The 25,576-nt window shown below is 34.6% G+C and overlaps 1 protein-coding gene across 7 annotated transcripts in view; it reads left to right on the forward strand.

Moving 5' to 3' along the window:
* The window catches only part of for (cGMP-dependent protein kinase for), a 160,720-nt gene that overhangs the window by 132,567 nt on the left and 2,577 nt on the right, over positions 1-25,576 (forward strand). For all 7 annotated transcript variants that reach the window (XM_028184743.2, XM_028184749.2, XM_089739660.1 and 4 more), the window contains 8 exons: positions 1,055-1,274; positions 9,572-9,713; positions 16,361-16,455; positions 19,005-19,151; positions 21,537-21,856; positions 22,583-22,670; positions 23,715-23,899; positions 25,184-25,400. In XM_028184743.2, coding sequence (XP_028040544.2) covers positions 1,055-1,274; positions 9,572-9,713; positions 16,361-16,455; positions 19,005-19,151; positions 21,537-21,856; positions 22,583-22,670; positions 23,715-23,899; positions 25,184-25,400 — 1,414 coding nt within the window. The remainder of the gene's footprint in view (positions 1-1,054; positions 1,275-9,571; positions 9,714-16,360; positions 16,456-19,004; positions 19,152-21,536; positions 21,857-22,582; positions 22,671-23,714; positions 23,900-25,183; positions 25,401-25,576) is intronic.

A 25,576-nucleotide genomic window follows, 5' to 3' on the forward strand; every position in this document is an offset into this window, starting at 1 on the left:
TATGTGCAGAAACAGTCAATCTTTAAAAGTACTCTGAATTATTAATAGCTGATGAAATTGAGCTGCTTGCCAACGTCCTGTAATCATATTATTAATACAAACATACAACAACCTTTAAAGAAATTAACATTCGATATTTCCTCTATAAAATATTTAAATGTTACCAAACAAGATTGCCTTCAATAATATCGTAATGGATTTCGAATTTTTGCAAAATTATTTAATTTCCAATTTAATTCTGAAGCAAAACACGTAATGTAAAATTTAAATATTTTTAAATATTATTGCATTTGAATAAATTAACTTTTGGCGTTGGTTATATTTTAAAACACGAATACAGGTTTCAACTCAATACTACTAAAATTTATCTAACTTTAACGTGAACTATATTACATATGTATATTATAAAAGCGGTAGGCAGCGGCTTGGCTCTGCCCCTGGCATTGCTGAAGTCCATGGGCGACGGTAACCACTCACCATCAGGGCCGTATGCTCGTATGCCTACAAGGGCAATAAAAAAAAAAAAAATGAAATAAATATTTGCCTATTTCTGCCGTGAAGCAGAATGCGTTTCGATTTGAAGGGCACGGCAGCCGTTGTACTGTTAAAAGTGGGACCTTACAACTCATGTCTCAAGGTGGGTGGCGGCAGTTCGTTGTAGATGTCTATGGGCTCCGGTAACCACTTAACACCAGGTGGGCCGTGAGCTAGTCCAACCATCTAAGCAATAAAATATAAAAAATAGTTTAAAAAAACTAGTATTTATTTAACTTTTTTACAATAAAATAATTTTTTCATACACTATTTTTAATTCAAATTTATTAAAAAAAAAATTCTATTTTTTAGTTGTATTTTCTTAAAAGCGTATTTTGTTAGTTTTTTTGAATTGTCATTGGTCCTTAATGAGTATACCAAATTTCGAGTTAATCCGACGTTTTGAAGGGGTCCAAATCAAAGATTCCGTTACATACTAACATACATACGTCTGAAGCTAATAAAAGCGTATTAAAAATAACAGAATAATACTAAAGGCACTATCACTGTTTCTCTACAGAAGGCCGAGTCGAAGTGTCGAGGGAGAACAAATACCTGAGCACGATGGCGCCAGGCAAGGTCTTCGGGGAACTGGCAATCCTGTACAACTGCAAGCGTACAGCTACCATCAAAGCCGCTACGGACTGCAGGCTTTGGGCCATCGAACGACAATGCTTCCAAACGATTATGATGAGAACTGGCCTTATCAGACAGGCTGAATACACAGACTTCTTGAAGAGGTAAGTCACACTCAAGCTGTTTTCGAAAATAAGAAAGTTAAAATTTTTTAAGAGTCATCGTCATAGGGAATGTTCAATTTGAAAACGTTTCTCGAAGTTTCTATTTGCGAAGTAAAAATCGAAACTGGATTTGAACTTGAAACTTGATATAAATTGGAAGAGTTAAAATTTTACTATGTAATAAAACTAATTTTAATTTCCAATAGTTTTAATTTAAAATTAGTAATAGAGAGAGAGAATGGTGTTTTTATAAGATTGACCTAAGTTTTGTAAATGCTGTTATATTTTTTTGTCTTTTGGGTTTTCTTTAATCAATCAAAAACATATTTGCTTTAAAAAAGTTACTAAAATAACATTAATAAAACAAATACGTGACATTACTGAACTCATATTATGATTAATAAAAAACAAAAATACTCCAAATAAAGAAACTTTCTTCAGAAGTGGTACTGATTAATTAGTTAATTAGAAAAGAAATCTACAAAAATCAGGGTTAATAGAGAGGATCCTTTCTTAAAATATCAATGAATTTATATGTTAAGATAACATTAATGTCTATCCGCTGTGGCGACTCATAGCCGTATTGTAGGTAGGTACTAGATTCGATTTTGAAACGACTACATTTTGCAAATCATTGAACTTCATTCTGGCACGAAATCCAAATATATTTTCGTCGGACTCTTTTCATGAATTTATTTGAAAAAGTTATTTTAATACATCCTTCCGAACTCGTTGCTTATATTAATCAGGACAATGACCTCGATAGGGTGTATATTAATGTCGATCTTGTTTTCGATGCCGCATTTTAAGAACCATGCATATGGATGTATTGAAACACATGGCTCGGTTAAATCTATTTCAATTTTGACACGACCTACATCCAAAAGCATTACGTATTTTGGATCAACTATTCAATATTTCGATAAAACAGTGGCATCATTGTGAAAATTTATGAAAGATCTGAAACCAATAATTTAATCATTGGAAATTCTACAAATTGATCTGTTTTAATAACATAATGTAACATTTGATTTTATAATATTTAACTGACTGACGACATAATAGTAATAGGGTTTACGTCAAGAATTAAAGTATTTGCGTCTATTTGCGTATGTAGTTTATGGAAATTGCGATAAGGAAGATCTATCAACTTACGACGTAAGAACAAACGCTTCATGTATGTGATTACGGAAGGTACAGATAGGGAAGTTAAATTACCTTTTATATTGTGCACAACTTTTTGTCGTCCATTAATACTGTACAACTCCATATTCAGTAAAAACAAACACTAAAACAACTGACTTATGTAATCATTTGGATCACATCCCTAATTATCACTGGATAATAATTATATTGTCTATTTTATCTAACAAGTATCTGTGACGATAAGTTTTTTGGACACGATATAGATGAAAAATAATCCGTAGGTCATTCGAATAAAATCATGTTACTGTATGTGTATCAGGAAAACGATCACAATAGTGTTCTTAAAGGAATCTTTTGTGTACCAATTGAGCTCACGCATCAGTGTATTATCCATATCAAGGGACGTTGACCTCAAAGACACTTATGCAAATGCAATAGGCGTGTAAGGGCCCATTCTTCTGCTTTCATCAAGTCGTGCCTGCATTTCAATCGAATACTTATTATATCTTTGAGTACATTTCATAGAATATCGCTCTTTATCATAATCGAATTAAAAACTAAATTCGCTTAACCTACGTTTTATATTGACGGAACATCGAAAACAATAAAACAATGAACGCGTTTTGAAGATTCGCGATTACGCTACGCTTCAAACAATTACATGGTGAATGACGTAAGCATTGTTTACGAATTTCAATATAAACTACACAGATACGTTAACAAAGATTCAAATTCTTAAATTTCAATGCCATTATTATGGAAATACACGTATACTGGTTTAGTCAATATTACTTAGAACGGCGCATGAAGATTATTTTAAAGTCAAACGAAAATTTTTATTTCGACCAAAATGTTCTACATATTTGTTTGTGTTCGTGTATGTGTCTGTTTGTAAAAATTCCGTAATGGCGTATGCTATTTCCCACTGCAATTATCGCTGGATTCTATTATAATATCCATTATACGACATTACGTATTAAATAAATAAAAAAACTCGTTTATAAAACTCCAAATTTTTTATCCGTGAGAGTTGACCAATAAATATTTGGTAAGACAACAAAAAGTCTTCATTCAAAATAAGTCTGAAAAAAATAATTTATAAAGATTCACTCTTGTATCGTCTTAGATTCCTACCGAATCTAGGAATAGACATGACCCCAAGGACTGGACTGATATTGACGAACAGCTAAGAATGACTAAGAACCATCTCAATCAGCTAAGCCTGACATTTAAACTGGATGACAAAGATATTAAATTCGTTCCGTCCGCTTGGGATGCCACAGATTGATATTAAAACATACAGATAGATAGAAAAACACACAGACAAACAGAAACAGACTTAGTTTGGCATCGAGGATTAAAAAAAAACATTACGTAATGTGTAAATAGCCATTGAAAAACTGTTATTGTATTTTGCGTGTAATATCTATTGATCTAATTAAACAATAGGCGAATATAATAATAACAGCATTATGTTCGAACCAATACTCCATTTGTATTTATGTTTAAATAATGAATAGAAAATATCATTTATTGTACAACTTATGATTAAGTCATTTTGCACTTCTGTGATCCAATTACTTCGGGTTAACTAAATATATTTATATTATACTAGCTGACCCGGCAGACTTCGTAGTGCCTTAATCGATAAATAAAAGACCTAAACTTTTATAAAAAATAAACTTAAAACAAACAAAAGGAATCCATCCGACGGGGGACACATCAAAGGGAAAACATATTTATTTTTATTTAATTCCGAGCATTTTCATATTTATCTACCTTTTAAACCTTCTCTGGACTTCCACAAATAATTCAAGAGCAAAATTAGCCAAATCGGTCCAGCCGTTCTCGAGTTTTAGCGAGACTAACGAACAGCAATTCATTTTTATATATATAGATTTATACCTGGAAGAGAAATGATGAGATTGCTTTTCTTTTTCGTATACATGTTGCACAGAGGTAAATTTAAAAAGCTATTCACTTCGCAATACTGCGACTTATATCCCTCATTAATGTGGCGTACGTGTGTGCATGATTTTGGAACATAAATCGCTGTATGGTCAATTTATTTTGTATTATGCTAGGGCTAAAATAAACTTTACGCCATTAAATATTCATTTAAAGTTACATAACCATTCAAAGTAAACGTTTTACAAGATGTAAACTTGCAAATAACCTAAACCTTGGAATAATAAAACACAAATTGAGATTGTCATCAACTTTACAATTTGCAAAAGTGATGTCAAAAACGCTGAACTAATAATCTGAATTTAGATGTGATTGTAACCAGTTCTCGGGATTTCTTTATAGAGAGTCTTGCAACTCCGGGCTCTTGTGGTTCCCGATAATATAAATAAGGTAACCTACATTACGAATTTGGTTTTGTAAATCGGTCGTGCGCACTTTCTGGCTCGGTAAACGTACTGAACTATATCGCATTGTATTTGTTTTCGAATGCGTTATTTATGCCTTTGATGTTTTATTTATTTCTCTTGGCACTTTCAATTTTTCAAGTCGTTTTAAGATCGACAATGCCTTTGGTTTCTTTCTGATTAATGTTTTGATCGGAAAACGTTTGTAAATATTTGATTTTCATTTTTAACACGAACGAATTTTATTCCAGCAATGGACGTCTGTGGGTTTATAGAATAGAATAGAATAGAATTGTAATTTGTGTGTCATGAATTTTAAATCATTTTTTACCGTCTACTGCAATTAACTTAAAATATATAAAATCTATACAAATGCATAGAGCTTAAACTATAAAGAAAAAAATACCCGTGAACGCATAGAATAGGAGTCAGTTTTTATAGGAGGATAAGACCAAAAATTTTTATTTCACTAGATGGGTGCTATTGGAGCTCATAGACATCACAACGTCAATGTTTCCACTCACCTTGAGAATGAGACCTCTTCTCGGCCTCTTTATTTTATTGTACTAGCGACCCGCCCTCGCTTCGCTTCGGAAACTGTAATTTATTATTGATTTCTCTACTATTTAATGGATGTTATTATACATATAAACATTCCTCTTCAATCACTCTATCTATTAAAAAAAACCGCATCAAAATGCGTTGCGTTGTTTTAAAGATTTAAGCATACATAGGGATATTGGGACAGAGAAAGCGTCTTTGTTTTATACTATGTAGTAATTGATATTTTACACTTGAAACCGGAATGAATAAATGTTTTGCTATAGAAATAAGCAGAAAGTTGGTACCTACCCTAATGGGCTTAAAATACCTCCAATACATATAAAAATTACCATCTCTTGGTTCATCATTAACGATTCTAGTCTTTCTCATGTCCTTGTTTTTTTTTTCTGACTCATTCCGTTCAAAGAAGCGATGCACCGAATATTTTATTTAAACTATACTTTATTTAGAGCTTGATGTTCTTGTTTTGTTATCTGTACTGGTATCGAGTACAAAAACAATTTTCGTAACCGGTGTCGCATTGCTCAAACACTCGTGCGCACATTTACGAAACTAACTTGTCACGTTTGCAATTCTCTAGACGTTCAGCGATTACAATCCTTTCACTGGACCACAGGCCAGTCTTATCCTGTTCCAAGAAAAGGACTAAGGAAACGCGACTTGTAATGAACTTCACAACGGTGCGAGACTTCACTGTCTATGTTAATTGTTGCCTTTGTTTGAATACCCAAGTCAATGAACTTTTAACATGCGCTTCTTTGAACTTTCTACATGCCGAATACAGATATGGTTTTTATATAAGTAAACATAAGAAATTGACTTTCTTTGTAACGCTAGCGATACTCAGCTTAATTCGTGTTTAAATGCTTAAAAAGAAAAACATGTTCTAGATTTATGTAGGGAATTAGGCGCCGCGATTTATTTTATCGCGTTTTTATTTACACAATCCGTGATTACAATTTAAATGTTTGTCTACGGCTTTCTGACTGTATAACGTCACAGTATTTATTGTTTGATTACAAATGTGTCGAAGTCTGATTTTAATTTCTTACCGATTTTCTGGCAGTCTGGCAGACCATAATATGAAATTCCTCTGGTAGATTCAGCAAGGATAGTTACCCTTGCTAGGGCTAGTGTTAGGAAGTCCTCCTAGCTCTAGACTAAGCCTCTAGACCTCTTCTACCAGTTCACCCAGTAGGTTGAAACAATCATTACACAATCTAATTGAAATTTCAACAACACGCCCTAAAACGTTTGGTATTCACGCTGTGACGTCTATCAATTTACAACCTTTCATCTGCCCATTAAATTTTTTTTTAAAGCAGGGTAATGTCACCTGGTACTTACCCATGCGGGTTTATTATACGTCCTACTACCAGGAAAAGCCGGTTTTACGACACCCACTGAAACAAATTAAATATGGAAGCTATTGTGGACGTAGTAGAAGTTACTCGAGATAGTTGAGGTCCGTTAAAAGAGCTATTACTCATCTCAGCCTGTCCACTGTCCACTGCTAAACATAGGCCTCTCCAACTGATGTCCAGTCGGAGAGGCCTATGGCACCTGCATCCAATGTGACCCAGCGATTCTCACTAGGTCGTCGGTCCATCTGGTAGGTGGCCGACCCAAACTGCGCTTGCTAGTACGTGGTCTCCAATTGAGGATCTTTCTGCCTCATCGGCCGTCCGATCTTCGCGCTTGTGGCTTTCACACTGCTAATTCAGTTTGCTAATCCTACGGGGTATGTCAGCAACTTTGGTTCGTCATCTACGAATCTCCCCATTTCTGGTTCGGTCTCATAGAGAAATATCACGCATAGCCCTCTCAGTCTCAATAGCTAGCTGCGCGACACTAAGCCTCGTAAAAAGATCTTTTGTGAAGCATCACATTCCGGAACCGTAAGTCATCACTGGTAACACGCATTGGTTTTACACTTTTGTCATAAGGCACTGAGGGATTTTGGAGAAGAAGGAGAACACATTTTTTAATTTACCAAAATTACTATTAGGCTATTATATCAAAATAGTAAATCCTGAATTCCAAACTATCCAATTCGAATTCCAACATTACATGGAGAACTGGAATCTTTTATATTACATTAATAATTAACTACAAATGTAACCACTCATTAAGAATTACAATCAACTAGTATTAGAATTATTAAGTACAAATTTATAGCTCGACATACTTTAAATATCAATTATAGGTACTTATAGGTACTATAAGTAACTTATAATCGTGTAACAAGAGTTTTCGTAACAATGCGTACGAATTTGGTCTTGCTGCTTTGTTGGACTTTGGCTTATCAAGGATTTCATTAAGACCTCACGTCGGTCCGCTCGTATTGCATCACTAAAACGATAAGTGTCATATGGCTAATTTTTCTAGAACCGAGGTAGGGAAAACATAAACATCGGAGCGTCTAAAGATCTGGTGTTTACGCTTAGGTCTACTACGGTACTGGCTAATTATGCTGTATAGTCAACATTTTGTTTTAATTATATTTCTAAATGATTAATTGTTTTTGGCATCAACAAAATTCACTGCATTGTTAATTGATTTTGTATTAGTCATTCTTTCATGCGTTTGAAAAAAATTAAAGTTAATCGTATCATAAGCGGGGCAATTTCAAATCGCACGTCGGTGAGAATAAGCAAGGTCCTTGGATTTCATTAAGTGATTTCTTACTCAATAGTTACTGGCGTATATAAATAAGTGTGTAATGATTCAGTAAATATAAATTATGGAAATAAACCAAATGAAATCGAGTAGCAAAGATTAATAGTGTATAGTTGTATCATTAACGTTTATTGCTAGAGTATTGCTTCAGAAAGATAACAAACATACAAAGAAACATTATTCTCTTTATGAATCACGCAAAAGTAGTTACTTTTGAAAATTAATGCTAAAAAGCTCCGAGAGTCGATGGGATTTGTACAGTTTTTGGGTTAAGCCAGTAATTTTTTTTCATAAAAGTCGTGGATCATAGCCGCTAACCTATCACTCGTCCGTAGTAATGAAGAAGATCATGTTTATCTATAGCACTGAGGTTGTGTCGGCATAGGCCCCCGTTTTAGATTTTACTTCGCGAAATATTCATTGATTGTTTGTTGCTTGAGATACAGGTTTTATTACCTAGTTCAAGCACAAATGCAAATCAGGATTGTGTTTCTACTTCTATGTTAACAATAAATAAATAACTAAATAAATAAATAAAATATGATTTACAACTTGAAGGGTTAGCGATTGTGACGTAAAATAATGAATAAACCTGCTAAATCAAATCAACCTGTTTGCTAAATCAAAATCACATAAATAATGATTATTCAAGACTAACACAAAATTATAAAGTTCACCCAAAATTGACAAAATTATTTATTTCTCAATGTATCATCATTTATCAGTAGGGTATTTAAATAGTATTTTTTTTATTAAAATCTCAATTTCCCGCCCCAGAGCAAGATCGCCTGCTCAACCATAGCCCGCCAGGAACGCATTCTTTCAGTGGTCGGATAATAGTCATATTTTCCTAGAAATGTGTCGCTGACCTCGCTGCAAAGTACAAAGTATAATTAAATTGATAGCTCTATTTCATGTCGCAAGGTAGTTGGTGGTGATCACGCTACTGTATCTCTCGTAAAACCACGAGTACCCCCCACTCTTTGGTGGTGATCACGCTACTGTATCTCTTGTAAAACCACGAGTACCCCCCACTCTTTACTAGGTTTGTGTGTGTTAAATTTGGAAATTTAAAAAATGTAACATGACAGTATTTTAGGGCAAAAAGTAGGTTAAGTCACTCCACCGAACAAACTATCTCTTCGTAAAAATTCGCTTGTCGATCCGTTGGTCTATTGCCGGGGGAAAAAAAGAAGTTCTAGCAAGTATGCAAATAGCACGCTGTACCGCTTTTGTAATATTTAAAAGCACACTGTACCGATTTTGTAATATTTAAAAATCAAAATTACATTACAAAAAAGATACGTCCAAAATTTAATGCATTATGTAAAACCAATTCGGTACCGGCATGCGGCATCACAAATCGAAGTATCCAAAAGTATTTGGTAACAAAGCAAAATCCGCTCTATACGGATTTAGTTTTACAATTCAAACTCCAGATTGTTCACTTTCTATAGCAACGTAACATTATGGCGGGTTTATTGATGTAATTACGTCATTGAATAACGAAATTAACGATCTTTTATTTTTTTACAGTGTACCAATCTTCAAGAACTTCCCTGAAGATACGTTGATTAAAATCTCCGATGTGTTGGAAGAGACTCATTACCAGAATGGAGACTATATTATTAGACAGGGTGCGAGAGGTGACACGTTCTTCATCATATCCAAAGGACAGGTAACTACTGTTTTTATTCGTCATCTTTGTCATCTTCGATTTGCCTTTTTTATCGGGTGATCAACTACATAACTCAATAGAGTGGACTTAAATCTATCAGCATAAAATTGATAAGTAATTAATCAATGCGTCCAACCATTCCCAGTGCCCAAAAAGAGAAAATAGCCAATGTTCACCTCACTACAAAGATTTTTGTAACTAAAATCATTGCTATTGATATGCTAAATTTAAATAATTTATTTATTTTATTATATTATAGTTTATGGTAATTTTTAGACATGAAAGTCTACAATTAATGTATTTTATTAGCAATAAAATGAACCTCTTAAACACACGAAAAAAAATTGAAATCGGTATTTAGCAAAGAATTAGCAAGTTGAAGTGGCAGTGGATAGGATACAGCGCACATCAGATGGACGATAAGGATCTAAAGCTAAATGATGGATACCTATAGACAAGAGGCAGAGATTATCTCCCAATTCGAGTGCTTAAAATTTGCTTAAATGAATGAGGAATGCCTATATTTAGCAATTGACATCGAAAGGAAAGATAGGGAAGAGAGCATATTATTATGAACATAAACATAATTTTATTTCATCATTTAAAGTATAATATCAATCAATATAGAGTTCAATAAAGAAAATCAAATTTACCTTGAAGTACAACTTAGTTTCATTGTTATCGGCTAATTGATAAGCTAATACCCCATTTATGGGCGGTATGTCATTTTATATTATTTTCTTGTGGTACATTACAATGAAACCCTAATAAACATAATACAACAATATTTTCTCATTCACATACACGAACGTTTCGATTAAAAATACAATTAAAATGTAGCCACAACCGCATGCCGACTTTCTAATTTTGTGGTTTAAACATCACTTTTTAAGCGTTCAAGACTTGTTGTGCTAATAATGACGTTTGTCATCAGCTTAAGCGTTCCAAGTACGACATTTACTTATTTGTTTCAATGACGTCGCATTCACTAGAAATTATTCCGTTTCATACGAAGATGTTCTCTCTAATCAGTTTAGAGTTTCACTTTCGTTGGGTTCAACTTTCGAGACATCACGCTAGTCGAAGGAACGTGTCTTCTGTACCCTTGACCACACCTCAGTGAGATGTTTTGTAAATATAATTCGTGGATGGTTTATAATTTGAAATTTTCTTTATCTGTCTTCATCGCATTTCGGCTTTCCAACCATTTAATACATAACAAATTAAATCGTCTCTTTTTTATAATATTTGCAGCTCTTATACTCATTGTTATGATCTAGCTATTGACGTGTTTGAGAATTTTCACAAACCGCATTATAATTATCTACACGATATTTTGTATAGACGCGGTGACTGTACAAGAGGTTCACCTTGGCATTTAATGTCTGCAAGCTGTGATTGTTGCTTTTGACCAATGTAAATTGTATGCGTTTGTTAACTCAACACATTTCGATGTAACTAAATTACCGAAATACAGTTCTAATGGAAAAATGCGTAGAATAAAATACGCGAGTTTTGAAAGACACGTTGTTTTGGTGGGTCTTAATAAAAAAAATATTCCTTCGGTGCGTTGCATCACTGGTACTGGTAACACAACATTCTAATTTGGTAATGTCATAATTAAAATGTGACTTTAGAATACATAATATGGAAGTTAGAGGCCAGAAACGCAGGCTATTGTGACTACAAGGTCAGCGCACTGACTGCGGGCGAAAGGGTTATGCGCACGGTATTTTGAGGCCGGATTTTTATATTACACTGTGGGAAATTATGTTTTATCTCTTACTGAAAGATGTTTTAATGTTTGAACTATTTTGTTTGGACATTCCTTTGCCAAAGAGCTTATTTAGAACATTTTATGATAAAGTTTGGCGTAACGATATTTAGTAAAGATTTTTTTCTGTGTATAAGCAAGGAATTTAAACTTGATCGATATTTTTCTACCTTCACTGATATTTTTGGTGATTTTATTTAAATCTAGAATATTTGAGCATACAAGTTTTATATTTTTGTCTTTTGAAATGCAAATTTTTCGTTCATCGCAAAAACAATACTGCTTAGTTACTAATCTATGGATACGTGGCTCATTGATTACATTTAGTTGAAACTCTGTAAATTGTAGGCACTTGATGCAAGACCACCAATATGGTGCGACAAAAAATTTATGAAAAAAAAAAGTGTATTTTTAAGCGATAAACGCAGCATATCAGCCCGCTGAGTTTCTCACCGGATCTTCTCAGCAGGTCGCGATTCCGATCCGGTAGTAGATTCATTTGCGAAGCAGCTACTCTAGAGTTGTTAGGTCTCCTTTGGAGGCGCTCGGGTAGCTGTTAGCAAATTCCACCCCTCTAGGCTGAGCCCTTGCTCGCCCACCTGCCCTGGTAAAACTGGAAAGGCCTCCGGGCCACCAGTAATCTCTCAAACATAAAAAAGTATCACGGTTTGCCTAGTAATAATTACTTAACATTAATTACTCAATTAAAGCAAATTTGACATTTAAAACTACATACTATTTATAGAAATAACATGACATCATGCCGATCAAAAGTGTACGTGACCAAATCGATTCATTTTGCTCAAATATGAAGGAAAACAACATTGTATTGTAAAATACATTTAAATGTTTTTTCGTCACTTTGTCTTATTGTTCAGAGAAATATAAACTTCAAACGTCTCCTTGCCATGAAGTAATCGCACTGTTCATTCAAACTCTGCGGTAATGACACAATCGTTACGAAAACTATTATTTCTCTATGCCGTGAGTAATCATTTTGAAACCCGTATATATAAATGATTTAACGACTTCGTCTTACTTCTTGTTGTTTCTCTAGCCCGGTGACGCTGACATGGTCTCTCTAGGTCTAGACCATCAGCTTAGGTTGGGGAAAAAAAATTGTTTTTGTTTCCCATCTAGATTATTGTTTTTGTCCTTAGGACTTTTTTGATCGCCAATTTGGTCGAGAAGCGTAGGGCCTTACTGTGAGAACACTATGAAGACAATGCTTAGTGTGAGAGGAAATATTTGCCTTGGAAAAAATGGCCGAACTTGCTGATACTTTAATCGGGAACGAGCGTTAGCCTCGGATTAGATGGTGTATGAAATTTCGTTATAGACAGACACATTCCAAATTTTAAGCTTCAGAGAATCTTAAGAGAGAATTTTAAGAGAGCCAAAGACAATATCAAAACCTAGCCCATAGAAATAAATCTCAATTGCTTTGAAATAGCTGATGTCATGTCTTTAAAACGTGAAGTATGACTTTTTTTAAGAAGAAATAAGCTAAAGAAAGCGAGATTTTTGTGGAGGTAATTTTCGATTATTTTCCCATCTGTTGCACTTGGTACTTCCAGGGAATACTAATATGTATGTTCACAATTAATTTGAAATAAGGAGAAAAATGACTAAACCTTTTGTAATGGAAACGAATTTATTTATGGAAAGCACATAATTTATCCTTTTTACACGCTTTATATTAGCTTCACTTGTATGTATGTTTGTATGTTTGTAACTGACTCCTTTAGACGCAATTTTGACCCACATTGAACGGCCAGATTTCATTCAAACCTTGTAGACTATCGAGGACCGATGACAATACACTAATTTGATAAAATTATTCCATTATTCAATTTGCAAAATAAGATTTTTGCCAATTTATATAATTTTTATCTATAGTCGATAAAGCAGGAATTGATGTTAAAGTACTTAATAGTTTTAAAAACACACTTTATAAAAAAATCAACAAAAAAATAGAAAATAAATTTTAATAAATTTAAATTTTGAATATAATATAAAATAGTTGATTTTTTTACAAAGCGTGTTTTTTTATTTTAGTTTTTTATACTATTATCTATTTTAATACCACAGGCCACTAATTTCATGATCTATTATTTGTATCGAATAAATTAGTCACATTTAGTTTTCCAAGAAAACAAATCCACCATTTGAAACGTCGACCAACTGTAACAAAGTTACCGTTTAGTAGTTTTTGTGAAATTATGTAGATCACTTCGCCTCTAGCTTCTACGTTTTCAAGGTGTATTATTATCTCATTCATTTCCGTCGTTATATCAGAGAAGTTTTTTTTTTTATCCGTTTTTGATTTACATTCGTTAAGCCGGTTTTTGTTTAGGACCGTTTTGATGAGAATAAGAATGGATTCAGTGATGTGATAAATTTTTTGTAAGCTAAGAGTAAATGGTGGTAGGGCGTATTAGGCCCGAGTGGATATCTATACAGATAATGTCGTTATACTACTATAACTATTTTGCCGCGAAATTAATTGCATTGTTCCCATTTTAAGGGTGGCATTGCCGTTGAATGTTGTTGATTTGTCAGTTCGTTCATTTGTACTTTGTGGAACCGGTGGCTTACCAGTGACCCGGAGACCTCTTTAGCTTCATACGAGCTTGGAAACATATTTGATAATAAATCATGTAACATAATCATACTGTGATACAGAAAAAGCAATAACGCCGTCTACTGAGTTCTGCTGTGTATTATTATTTAAACTATGCATATTGTGATAAGGAAACTTAAATGGAAGTGAACGGGACATACTATAAAAGGACAGGAGAAATGGTGTATAACTTTAATGTACTGGTTTCCGATAGATAGAAAAAGAAACCGAGGTAGATAATTTAGAAGATGGGTGGACGACATTAAAGCAGTTGCGGCAACACATTAACGAGAACAGTTGAAAATAGGAGCTTATGGAGACAGTTGGACAGGCCTATGTCTATAATAGACAAACAAACAAAAAATGATAATAATTTAAGTACAAAAAAATGCATTCTGTCTGAATAAAGGCTTTATTATTTATTGTTATTATTATATTGTAATAAATTTTAAGGATCAAGTATCTAAGAAGTAAAAATTAGAAAAAAAGGTCGAATTATATTCGGTACTTTTTGTGCACAACGGCACACATCTAACATTTTATTTATACAGTTGTGAAATTTCGACTACGTATCTCGAAGTGAGTCGAAACATCTCGTTGCGATGTCCATGTCTGTGATCGGCGCTGGATTTGCAATTCAGATAAGATATTAGGTAGGGATGAGTAACTCGGAAAACATAGTCAAGTTCCGTTAACGGGGAAGATACGAAAGAATCTTATTGAGATATGGGGCTAATTAACATTGTTGCGTTGTCTTCGAGATATTTATTAGTCCTTATGTGACAAATTAAAGATTGAATTTAACAGAAATATGAAATCGCGATGCGTCGCCCTTGGCGGCTGGAATTGAAAGGAAAAAAGTGTCATGGCGGACGTCGCTCGACAATTTTGACGTTCCGAAATCAAACATCTTCTAATGATTATTTGAACAGATTGTTATCATTTGAAATAAACGGACCTCGTTGTTATTGTTGTGTGTTCTATATTTCAATACTAAGTGCAGATCTATTAATAATTTAACGAACAGACTTTGTTCCCTGCTAATAGGTATTGTAATAAGACGCTTCGTATTAAATACATTGAAGAATACCGTGCATTGTCATCAAAATGTTAAAGAATTGTCTATTCGGTATATATTTATAATATTAATACTTGAGTTAAAAAAATTACAAGCGAAATAATGTTCAGAATTATTAAATCACGTTCACATTTCAAATTTTACTCAGTTCTTAACCTTTCTGCTGTCATTATTATTAACTCATTATCTTTTTTTTTATTGCTTAGGTGGGTGGACGAGCTCACAGCCCACCTGGTGCTAAGTGGTTACTAGAGCCCATAGACATCTACGACGTAAATCCGCCACCCACCTTGAAATATAAGTTCTAAAGTCTCAAGTATAGTTACTAGTTATAAGTATAGTTCTAGTCTTTTTAAATATGAATGCTTAGAGTCTGTCTTCCCGCCATTACTGGCTGTAAGGTCTGTTTTGATTACGAACTGGCGATATTCATGCTCTGATTTCTGTGGGCTCCAGTAACCAGTTAACACCAGATTAGCTGTGAGCTTGTACAACATATGAACAATAAAAAATACGTCATAATTATTTTCCTGCGATTCAAGTCGACTGACATTAAAATGATTTTTTCCCAGATGAGTAAGCTCTACTTGCTATGTGATATATTAACTCGGAGGCTGTTAATTTAATACACGTCGATAAACCATTTTTTTTATTGCTTTGATGGGTGGACGAGCTCACAGCCCAACTGGTGTTAAGTGGTTACTGGAGCCCATAGACATCAACAATGTAAATGCGCCACCCACCTTGAAATATAAGCTCTATGATCTCAGTATACATAGTTACAACGGCTGTCCCACCCTTCAAACCGAAACGCATTACTGCTTCACGGCAGAAATAGGCAGGATGGTGGTACCTACCCGCGCAGACTCACAAGAGGTCCTACCACCAGTAAAAAAGTATTATCGTACAGAAATAAGATCTATACCTGTATATCTAAATAAAGACGCATTTCTTCATTTTATTTCAATTCGGACACCTGTATTTGTCAAATCTAATATCGTGTTATTAAGTTCATTCGATTATGATTTATTATAATAGTTATTCGTCAATCCATATATTATGACAATTTAATGTGGCAGTAAGGCGTTTCTTAAAACGCCCAGTGGCAGTGTTGGAGATAATCGCCGCTTATTATCTACGGTTTTTTGTGAAGTACCACTTTTTGTTTTCAGGTTAAAGTTACACAAAAACTACCGAATAGTAACGACGAGAAATTCATCAGAACCCTCACGAAAGGAGACTTCTTCGGAGAGAAGGCCTTACAAGGGTAAGTACATTCAGTGATAATTTTTCATGGCGTTGATCATTTTACATTTAACTTCTAGATTAAGAATTCTTGGTAATTAATGCGGTTGTTACTACCAGCGTACTAATTATTATTTTTGGCACTAAAGGTGTACTGACATAATATCGTGAAGATTATCGTTCACTGATACATAAGGGTGTCTAACCCGAATTATATTGTTGAACATCCGTCCGGTTTTGGTTGGAAGAGCGTCAAACCGGAACACGTGATTGCTTCGCGAAAAAAATAAGCAGGATTCTGCTGTCGGCCTTTCCGGTAACATCTTCCACAAAACCGTTTCTCAAGAGGATAAGAACAGGACAAACTATATTTGAATACAAATAAAATTGTAATTATATGCCTTAAGATGAACGAGCGTATTTACGTTTAGATGTCAATCGTCTCCGGTAACAATTCGATTTCAGATAAATCACTAGCTCGTTTGCCATTCTACACGGTTTGTCTATGCGCACAAAACTACCAAAAAAAAAAAGAAATCGGTCACCGAGCACTACTGCAACCGCACTGACACTTCTCTGTGTGTACCTGTATATTGTCACGGCCGTTATTTCAAATATAATTTGGAAGGAAAAGTAAAACAATCATTTCTTTCGCACACCACTTGCTTGCCTCCTCTTCCTCGCTAACACGGTTAAATCTTTGTGTAGCGATAACTAACATATTATAATAGATGGAATCGGTCCAAAACTTGAATCCCGTTAACGATAATTTCAAAATAACCATGCATATATACTCGTATGAGTTTCGGAAACTTTCATGCTTTCGGCACTTTAGTGACTTTGGCCTTAGAAGTCTTTTGTCGTTACCAATAAACGCAAATAACAACTTTAAGTACTTTGCATTGTTACTGTATAAGGAGTAATAGTCATTCGATGTATGAAAATTAAAATGTGATAGTGATTTTCGATTCGATAGCAGACTTTAACAAGGTTAGTTTAACTGGTTCAGTGTAATTTTATAGAGTACTAGCGGCCCGCTCCGGCTCCGCTCGGATCTTTAACAAAAATTTCAACGACATTTGACGTTTTTTTTAAAATAAAAGAGCACTTATTGCGGCATAACTATAATAGTTAGACATATGCTGTAGCGACACTTTTTGTAAATAATAATGTATTCTACAAAGTCGTAGTACATTCTTTTATTCTATCATCAATAGTTTTCGCGGCGCACGCGATGTAAAGAATATTTTAGGTAATTTTTTTACCCCTTGGGTTACATTATTGGAGTTTTAGTAAGGATACCTATTTTTTTTTCAAAAGAGATTATAGCCTATGTCACTCGGGGATAGTGTAGCTTCCAAACATTGAAAGAATTTTTCAAATCGGTTCAGTAGTATCGTAACCTATTCAATACAAACAAACAAATCTTTCCTCTTTATAATATTAGTATAGATTTCTTGTGATTGCTTTCCACAATTTCATACTAAAGTTAAGAATCAATGGAGCTGTGTTAAAATTATATTTAATGTTAATGGCATTAGAAACGGAGAACGAATACAATAATTATTTGGTAAATGAGTTAAATTATTATTAACACATTTGACTTGTACTGACTCGCTAGTTCACTCCGAATCCTGTTTATCGTCTTGTTCAAATTGTTTGTGCGACAAAAAAATACTTTAATTAGAAGCCTTCAACGTCAGAGTTTGATGTTTAGTGACATTACAATGGTCACTTATAAATCAAGTTCGTGATCGTGTAAGAACTAATTGGAAATAATTTCTTTCAACACAATTATTGCTTAAGAACTTTTTGGGTTTTGATAAATTATTTAATAAGTGTGTGTGTAAGTGTTAATAAGACTAAATGAGGGTACTTACTTTGTTGTATGTACCCTTATTGAAATTCATAAGCATTTATGTTTTATTTCTGTGAAGGGTGAGACGTTATTAGTTAAAGTGCTTAGCATTTCCCATAGACGTCACAATGAGAATGTTGCCACTACCTTGAGACATGAGGTCGTAGTCTCAATTGTATACACACTTATATATAAAAATGTGATAAGTTTCTGTGACAATTTAGTAATCATATTTGAAATAATTTGGGCCGATTTCTATATTAATAAAACTCTTATATATTTTAGTCATAGATACACAGATATGTCACAGTATTCAAGTTACAGACCAAACTAATGACTCTGAAAGGTTATGTAAATCAAGGGAGCTATTTCGGGTACATCATTATTAGTGGCTCTGCTCTGCGTATTAAATTCAATTGTCTATACTAATATATAAATCTACAGTGTTTTTTACGGATGTTCCGTTATAACTGCTGAATCATGCATCCGATTAACTTGAAACTTGGTATCCATGTAGAAAATACACGTACTTAATGGATAGGCTATATATTTATATGAGTGTTGAACTCCCTACATCAGTTGCGGGTGATGAGGATCTTTGTGGGGGTGAGAAATAATAATGTTAATTTTAAATGCCCAGCGAAGCGGACGGGTACAGCTAGTTTATTTATAAAACTAAACTAAACTCGTTTGTTTATCGTTTGGCGTTACAGGGACGACCTCCGAACGGCGAATATCGTCTGTGACTCACCAGACGGCACGACTTGTCTCGTTATAGACAGGGAAACATTCAATCAGCTGATATCCACACTGGACGAGATCCGAACCAAGTACAAGGATCTGGGCGACGACAGACAACGGTAAGCGTTAAAGCGTTTATTTATTTATTTAATATAAATTTTGTACACACAGCTGTTAGAAAAAACACGACAATAGGAATAAAGAATACAATGGCACTACTTATTTCATGTTGAAATCTCTTCCGGTAGGCTCGCAGAAGGAAAGAAGAATTAGGTACACAAACCTAGTGCATACAGTAAACATTACATATAATAATATATACGTATTACAAGATACAAAACAATATGTAATATATAAATACAAATAAACACACATACATGTGGGATTTATGAATGGTAGGGTGCAGATTACCGCAGAAATTCACACAAAATAATTAAAACAATCTTAACGTTGTACGATCCTTTACTTCTTCTTTTGACAACCCTTTTCTCATCTCATTTTACTTGACAGTGACATCTATCAATATTATAAATTGACATAAAAAAAATAAGAACAATCAGAATCCCACATACATATACTTACTTTATATTATAATACATTATACAAATATATATATACTTTTGTTTAATAGCGTTTATTTCTATCTACAGTTAGTATGTTGCATAATCATTCAACGTTTTCGTATCTATAATAGCCATCCTTTCGTTCTGGTTTTGCATTTATTGAAGGGTGTAGCGAAGTCAGTGTTTTTCCATGTTCGATCGATTTGCCTTCATTAAAAAGGTTTTCTATGCGAGTTAATATTGGGAAGAGCTAATATTGATTAATGCTACTATTCATAATACTATATAAACTGTTATATAGTATTATGAATAGTACATATTTAAGTGCTAAATTAATTATGTATTTTTCGACGATTTGTTGCAATAACCTGGGATAGTGCAGCCGCATATGTTGCGCTTTGAATACAACTTAATCTTATAGTGAATTACGCAATCATGTCGTAATGTCGTTTAATTTACTAACTTATTATTGGGTGGGACGAAAGTTAGTCTGCCCTTTTACGGGAAAAAACGACCAACTAGTACAGTTTATTGAACAAAATATTTGGCTATTAAGAAAAGAAGTTTAACTTAAGCTAAGAAGAGTCAAAATATTGCAAAAGTTCATATTCGATTGATTCTGTTTTGAGTAACCTCGATTCGATATCTTATATCTGCTATATATTACTTACCTTCTTTGACTATTTCACTAAATTGATAAGGTACACTAAATTGGATCATAATATTTTTAAATGTCAGTAAAGTGCCGTGTAGATTTTGTTATTTATAAATGTTCTTTGTTAATGCTTCTGAACTTGGAACTTTGATGGTAAGTATACGATTAGAATTTTTTGTTGTATTCATGCAAAAACCTATGGACGTTATTTTTTTTTGCAATTATGTATACTGAATTTTATGGTATAAAATACTGTAATCGTATCGAACTATGCGACAAAGCCTTCCGGTTTAGAAGGTGATCAAACTGTATGTATATCATACAAATTTGGTATCTTCGATCTAAAAAGTGTAATAATGCTTGTCAGTTTACAAACATTAAATTATCTGCATAGGACAAATAAATATAACTAGATGATGAGCTTTGCTCGGCTTTTTTTTTTATAACGCCATCTTGTTGTGTCTTTAAAGCAGAAAAAATAGTATTATTATTCGCCAATAGATGTCTGAAAGAGTCATAAAGTTGATTATGTTATTGAAATCACGAATAAAACAACATTTTCTGAAAATAAATCAGAGCTAGATCGATTTATCGCCTCCGAAATCCCCTGTATACTACATTTTATGAAAATCGTTGAAGCTGTTTCCGAGATTCAGGTTATATATATACAAGAATTGCTCGTTTAAAGGTATAAGATAAGCTATCCGCGGCATTGTAAAAATATTTAAAAATACCACCACATAATTTCAAATTGATGTAAAATAATTTACTCGAGCTTTCTATAAAATCAATGTCAAATTTTATTGTTAAGTGCAAGTTTGTAGATATTACCTGTAATTAATTTTTCTTGTGAACGAAGAAAATTCTTCAACAACCACACGACGATAACAATTAGCGTGTTTCCCGCGGTTTTGTTACGTGTATCGTGAAGGTTGAATAGCACAATGGATCCGTAATACAAAGATCAATTAATAAAGCAGCGACACGGCTCACGAGCTGATTGGGCATATCGTTATTTTTTTGTTAGACCATTGCAGGACTTACAATCCGGTACTTGTTTTAGACAAATTTTAAAGCAAATTTACGGGGGAATTTTAAAAACGGAATTGTATATATTTTTGTTTGCTGTTTTGCGATGGAATATTTTTGTTTTCACACAAAATATTTAGATTTGTGAGTTAAATGAGAAATTAATTTATGATCATAAATACTATAGTTTCTCCGATTATTTTACGAGGTTCTGCGGGTAGTTCTAATTGTATGTGATTTTTTTTTTTAATTTACAGATTGAACGAAGAATTCGCCAACCTGCGTCTCTCGGATCTCCGCATTATCGCTACATTGGGTATCGGAGGCTTTGGTCGAGTGGAATTAGTGCAAATCCAAGGCGATTCGAGTCGGTCCTTCGCCTTAAAGCAGATGAAGAAGGCCCAGATCGTTGAGACGAGACAACAACAACACATAATGTCTGAAAAGGAGATAATGTCCGAAATGAACTGCGAATTCATAGTGAAGCTATACAAGACTTTCAAAGATCGCAAGTACTTGTACATGTTGATGGAGACTTGCCTCGGTGGAGAGCTATGGACCATTTTAAGAGATCGAGGTCAGTGCAAAAAAATTTCAATGCCATTCTTATCTACTTTTTTTTTATTGCTTAGATGGGTGGACGACCTCACAGCCCACCTAGTGTTAAGTGGTTACTGGAGCCCATAGACATCCACGACGTAAATGCGCCACCCATCTTGAGATATAAAATAATTCTAAGGTCTCAAGTATAGTTATAACGGCTGCCCCACCCTTCAAACCGAAACGCATTACTGCTTCACAACAGAAATAGGTAGGGTGGTGGTACCAACCCGCGCGGACTCACAAGAGGTCCAACCACCAGTAATTACGCAAATTATAATTTTGCAGATTTGATTTTTATTACACGATGTTATTTCCTCACCGTGGAAGTCAATCGTGAACATTTGTTGAGAACGTATTTCATTAGAAAAATTGGTAGCCGCCTGACCTAACGTAGTAACGTAGTTTAAACAATTGACTGAGCAGGGCAGTAGTTAGCGCACCCGACTGGCTTGACCAAGGATCGTGGGTTCGATTCCCACATAGGTAAATGTTCGTGTGATGAACAAACTTGTCTGCTTTTTGCCTGGGTGTTTCATATACATATATTTATTTAAACGTATATAAGTATGTATGCCACTGGTTTCCATAGTATCTTCTTAGTTTGAAGCCAAATGACCGTATGCTAGACTTGAACTTAATTATTATAATTATTTTAATAACTGTCATTAAGGCTTTACAATATCATTACGTATGTTCTTAGGACAATTTGACGATGCAACGACAAGATTCTACACGGCCTGTGTAGTTGAAGCCTTCCACTATCTACATTCTAGAAATATAATTTACAGGTAACAACAGTTCGTTTGATAACTATTTAAAACTATACTATTAAAATTTGTGAAAAGAGTCTTAGGTTGTTGACAGCTCTTGCTAGCTAGTAGCTAGTATTTTTTTTATTGCTTAGATGGGTGGATGAGCTCACAGCCCCCTTATTGTTAAGTGGTTACTGGAGCTCATAAGCCTTGAGATATGAGTTCTAAAGTCTCAGTATAGTTACAACGGCTGCCCCACCCTCCAAATCGAAACGCATTACTGCTTAACGGCAATAATAGGCCGAGTGTTGGTACCTATCCATACGCCACACGGACCACAAAAGGTCCTACCACCAGTAATTACGCAAATTAAAATTAGTATTATCGACTTATTTCCGGTGGAAACCGTGAACTCACCTACCCATCCAGGCGTAGCTTAAATAGCTTCTTAGACTACCAGCGAATAGGCAGAAGAAAAAACGCGCCTTACCACTGTCACTGACCTTGTTAATGTTCGTGAACGCCGTGAACGTGATCTCACTACGCGCGTTGTACGAAGTCCGTGTAGCGGGCGTGACGCGTTCTACGCGTTAATCCGCTACAACGCGAGTTCAGATAACGCGATATCATGACCCAACACCGCGTTGTCTTCACGTACCTTTTAATAGCTTCTAAATAATTGAATATGCAATTTCGAAAAGGGCACATCTTTGAAAATGTAAAATGTTCAGGAAATGAAAAAAAATGATTATTTTCTAAAGCAGTGTAAATTTTAAAATATTAACTTTTGAGATATATTTTAGTGTTAATTAGCAATTGAAAATTACTGGAATTATTATAAAATGGGTTTAGGTAAGCCTCAAAAATACATGTATATTAAAAAAACGTATTTGACAAAATATGCGACATGTGCCCTTTTCGAAATTGCATTTTTTTTAATTGCCCTTGTAGGCAGACGAGCATACGACTCACCTGATAGTGTGTGGTTACCGTCGCCCATGGACTTCAGCAATGCCAGGGACAGAGCCAAGCCGCTGCCGACCTACTATTCAATTAGAATGTTATATTTTTTGTTTTTAGGGATCTCAAACCAGAGAATCTACTGCTAGACTCTAAGGGTTACGTGAAACTGGTCGACTTCGGTTTCTCAAAGAAGCTGCAGGCGAGCCGAAAGACCTGGACGTTCTGCGGCACGCCAGAGTACGTCGCGCCCGAGGTCATCATGAACCGGGGCCACGATATCAGTGCGGACTATTGGTCTTTAGGTAAGACTAGCTGACCCGGCAGACTTCGTAGTGCCTCAATCGATAAATAAAAAAACCTAAACTTTTGTATAAAATAAACTTAAAACAAACAAAAGGAATCCGTCCGACGGGGGACACATCAAAGGAAAAACAAAATTGTTATTTTTATTTAATTCCGAGCATTTTCATATTTATCTACCTTTTAAACCTCTGGACTTCCACAAATAATTCAAGACCAAAATTAGCCAAATCGGTCCAGCCGTTCTCGAGTTTTAGCGAGACTAACGAACAGCAATTCATTTTTATATATATATATAAATGAATTGCTGTGAATATATATATATATATATATATATATTACGGAATATATATATATATATATATATATATATAGGTATATATATAGATTTCTAATCTACCATTTTTTTTATTGCTTAGATGGGTGAACGAGCTCACAGCCCACCTAGTGTTAAGTACTTACTAAAGCCCATAGACATCTACAACATAAATGCGCCACCCACCTTTAGTTCTAAGGTCTCAGTATAGTTACAACGGCTGCCCCGCCCTTCAAACCGAAACGCATTACTGCTTCACGGCAGAAATAGGTGGGGTGGTGGTACCTACCCATTCGGACTCACAAGAGGTCCTACCACCAGTAAAAACCCTCTTCCAAAATTTAGTTATATCTGGTCTTTGGAATTTTATCAAAACATTTTTTTTTTCAAATGAACTCAAATTTTTATGATCTGGTTTTTACGTCGTAACAATTCTGAGTTGACAACCTTTTCAAACTTTATATTCGTTTAATTGTTTACTGATGCAAATGAAGAGATACGCTTAAGTACTTTTAGATATTTGATGGGTCCAATAACCTACAGACATCAATTTTCTGACACTAACGATAACATTTACAATTAACATTATTATTTATTGTCATTATTATTAGTGTCCAACACTCATATAAATATTAGCCTATCCATTAAGTACCTGTATTTTCTACACGGATACCAAGTTTACTATTCTTTTTTTTTATTACTTAGATGGGTGGACGAGCTCACAGCCCACCTGGTGTTAAGTGGTTACTGGAGCCCATAGACATCCACAACGTAAATGCGCCACCCACCTTGAGAATAAGTTCTAAGGTCTCAAGTATAGTTACAACGGCTGCCCCACCCTTCCAACAGACACGCATTACTGCTTACATTACTAGTGGTTAGCTTACATTACTATTACCCGCGCGGACTCACAAGAGGTCCTACCACCAGTAAAAGCCAAAATGTTTTCATAGTAACCACGTTTTACCAGGTGTTCTCATGTTTGAACTGCTGACCGGGTCGCCGCCCTTCACGGGCTCGGATCCTATGAAGACGTACAACAAAATCCTGAAGGGCATCGATGCGGTCGAGTTCCCGCGCTGCATCACGCGCAACGCCGCTAATCTGATCAAGAAACTCTGCCGCGACAACCCTGCGGAGCGGCTCGGCTATCAACGAGGCGGCATAACTGAGATACAGAAGCACAAGTAAGATGAAATACTCAAACTGTCGTAGGGGTAGCTCGTTTTGAAAATCGTAGCTATTTATAGTTGTAGTAGAGAATCGTTTTTTTTAGAACGTAGTTTGAATTGACACACCGAGAAGATTTGTTGGTTTGTCGTGTATATCTTTTACACGATTTTTATTTAGCTTACATTACTAA

This window comes from Bombyx mandarina, chromosome 03 (genome assembly GCF_030267445.1).
Source record: "Bombyx mandarina strain Sakado chromosome 03, ASM3026744v2".
Lineage (NCBI taxonomy): Eukaryota > Metazoa > Arthropoda > Insecta > Lepidoptera > Bombycidae > Bombyx > Bombyx mandarina.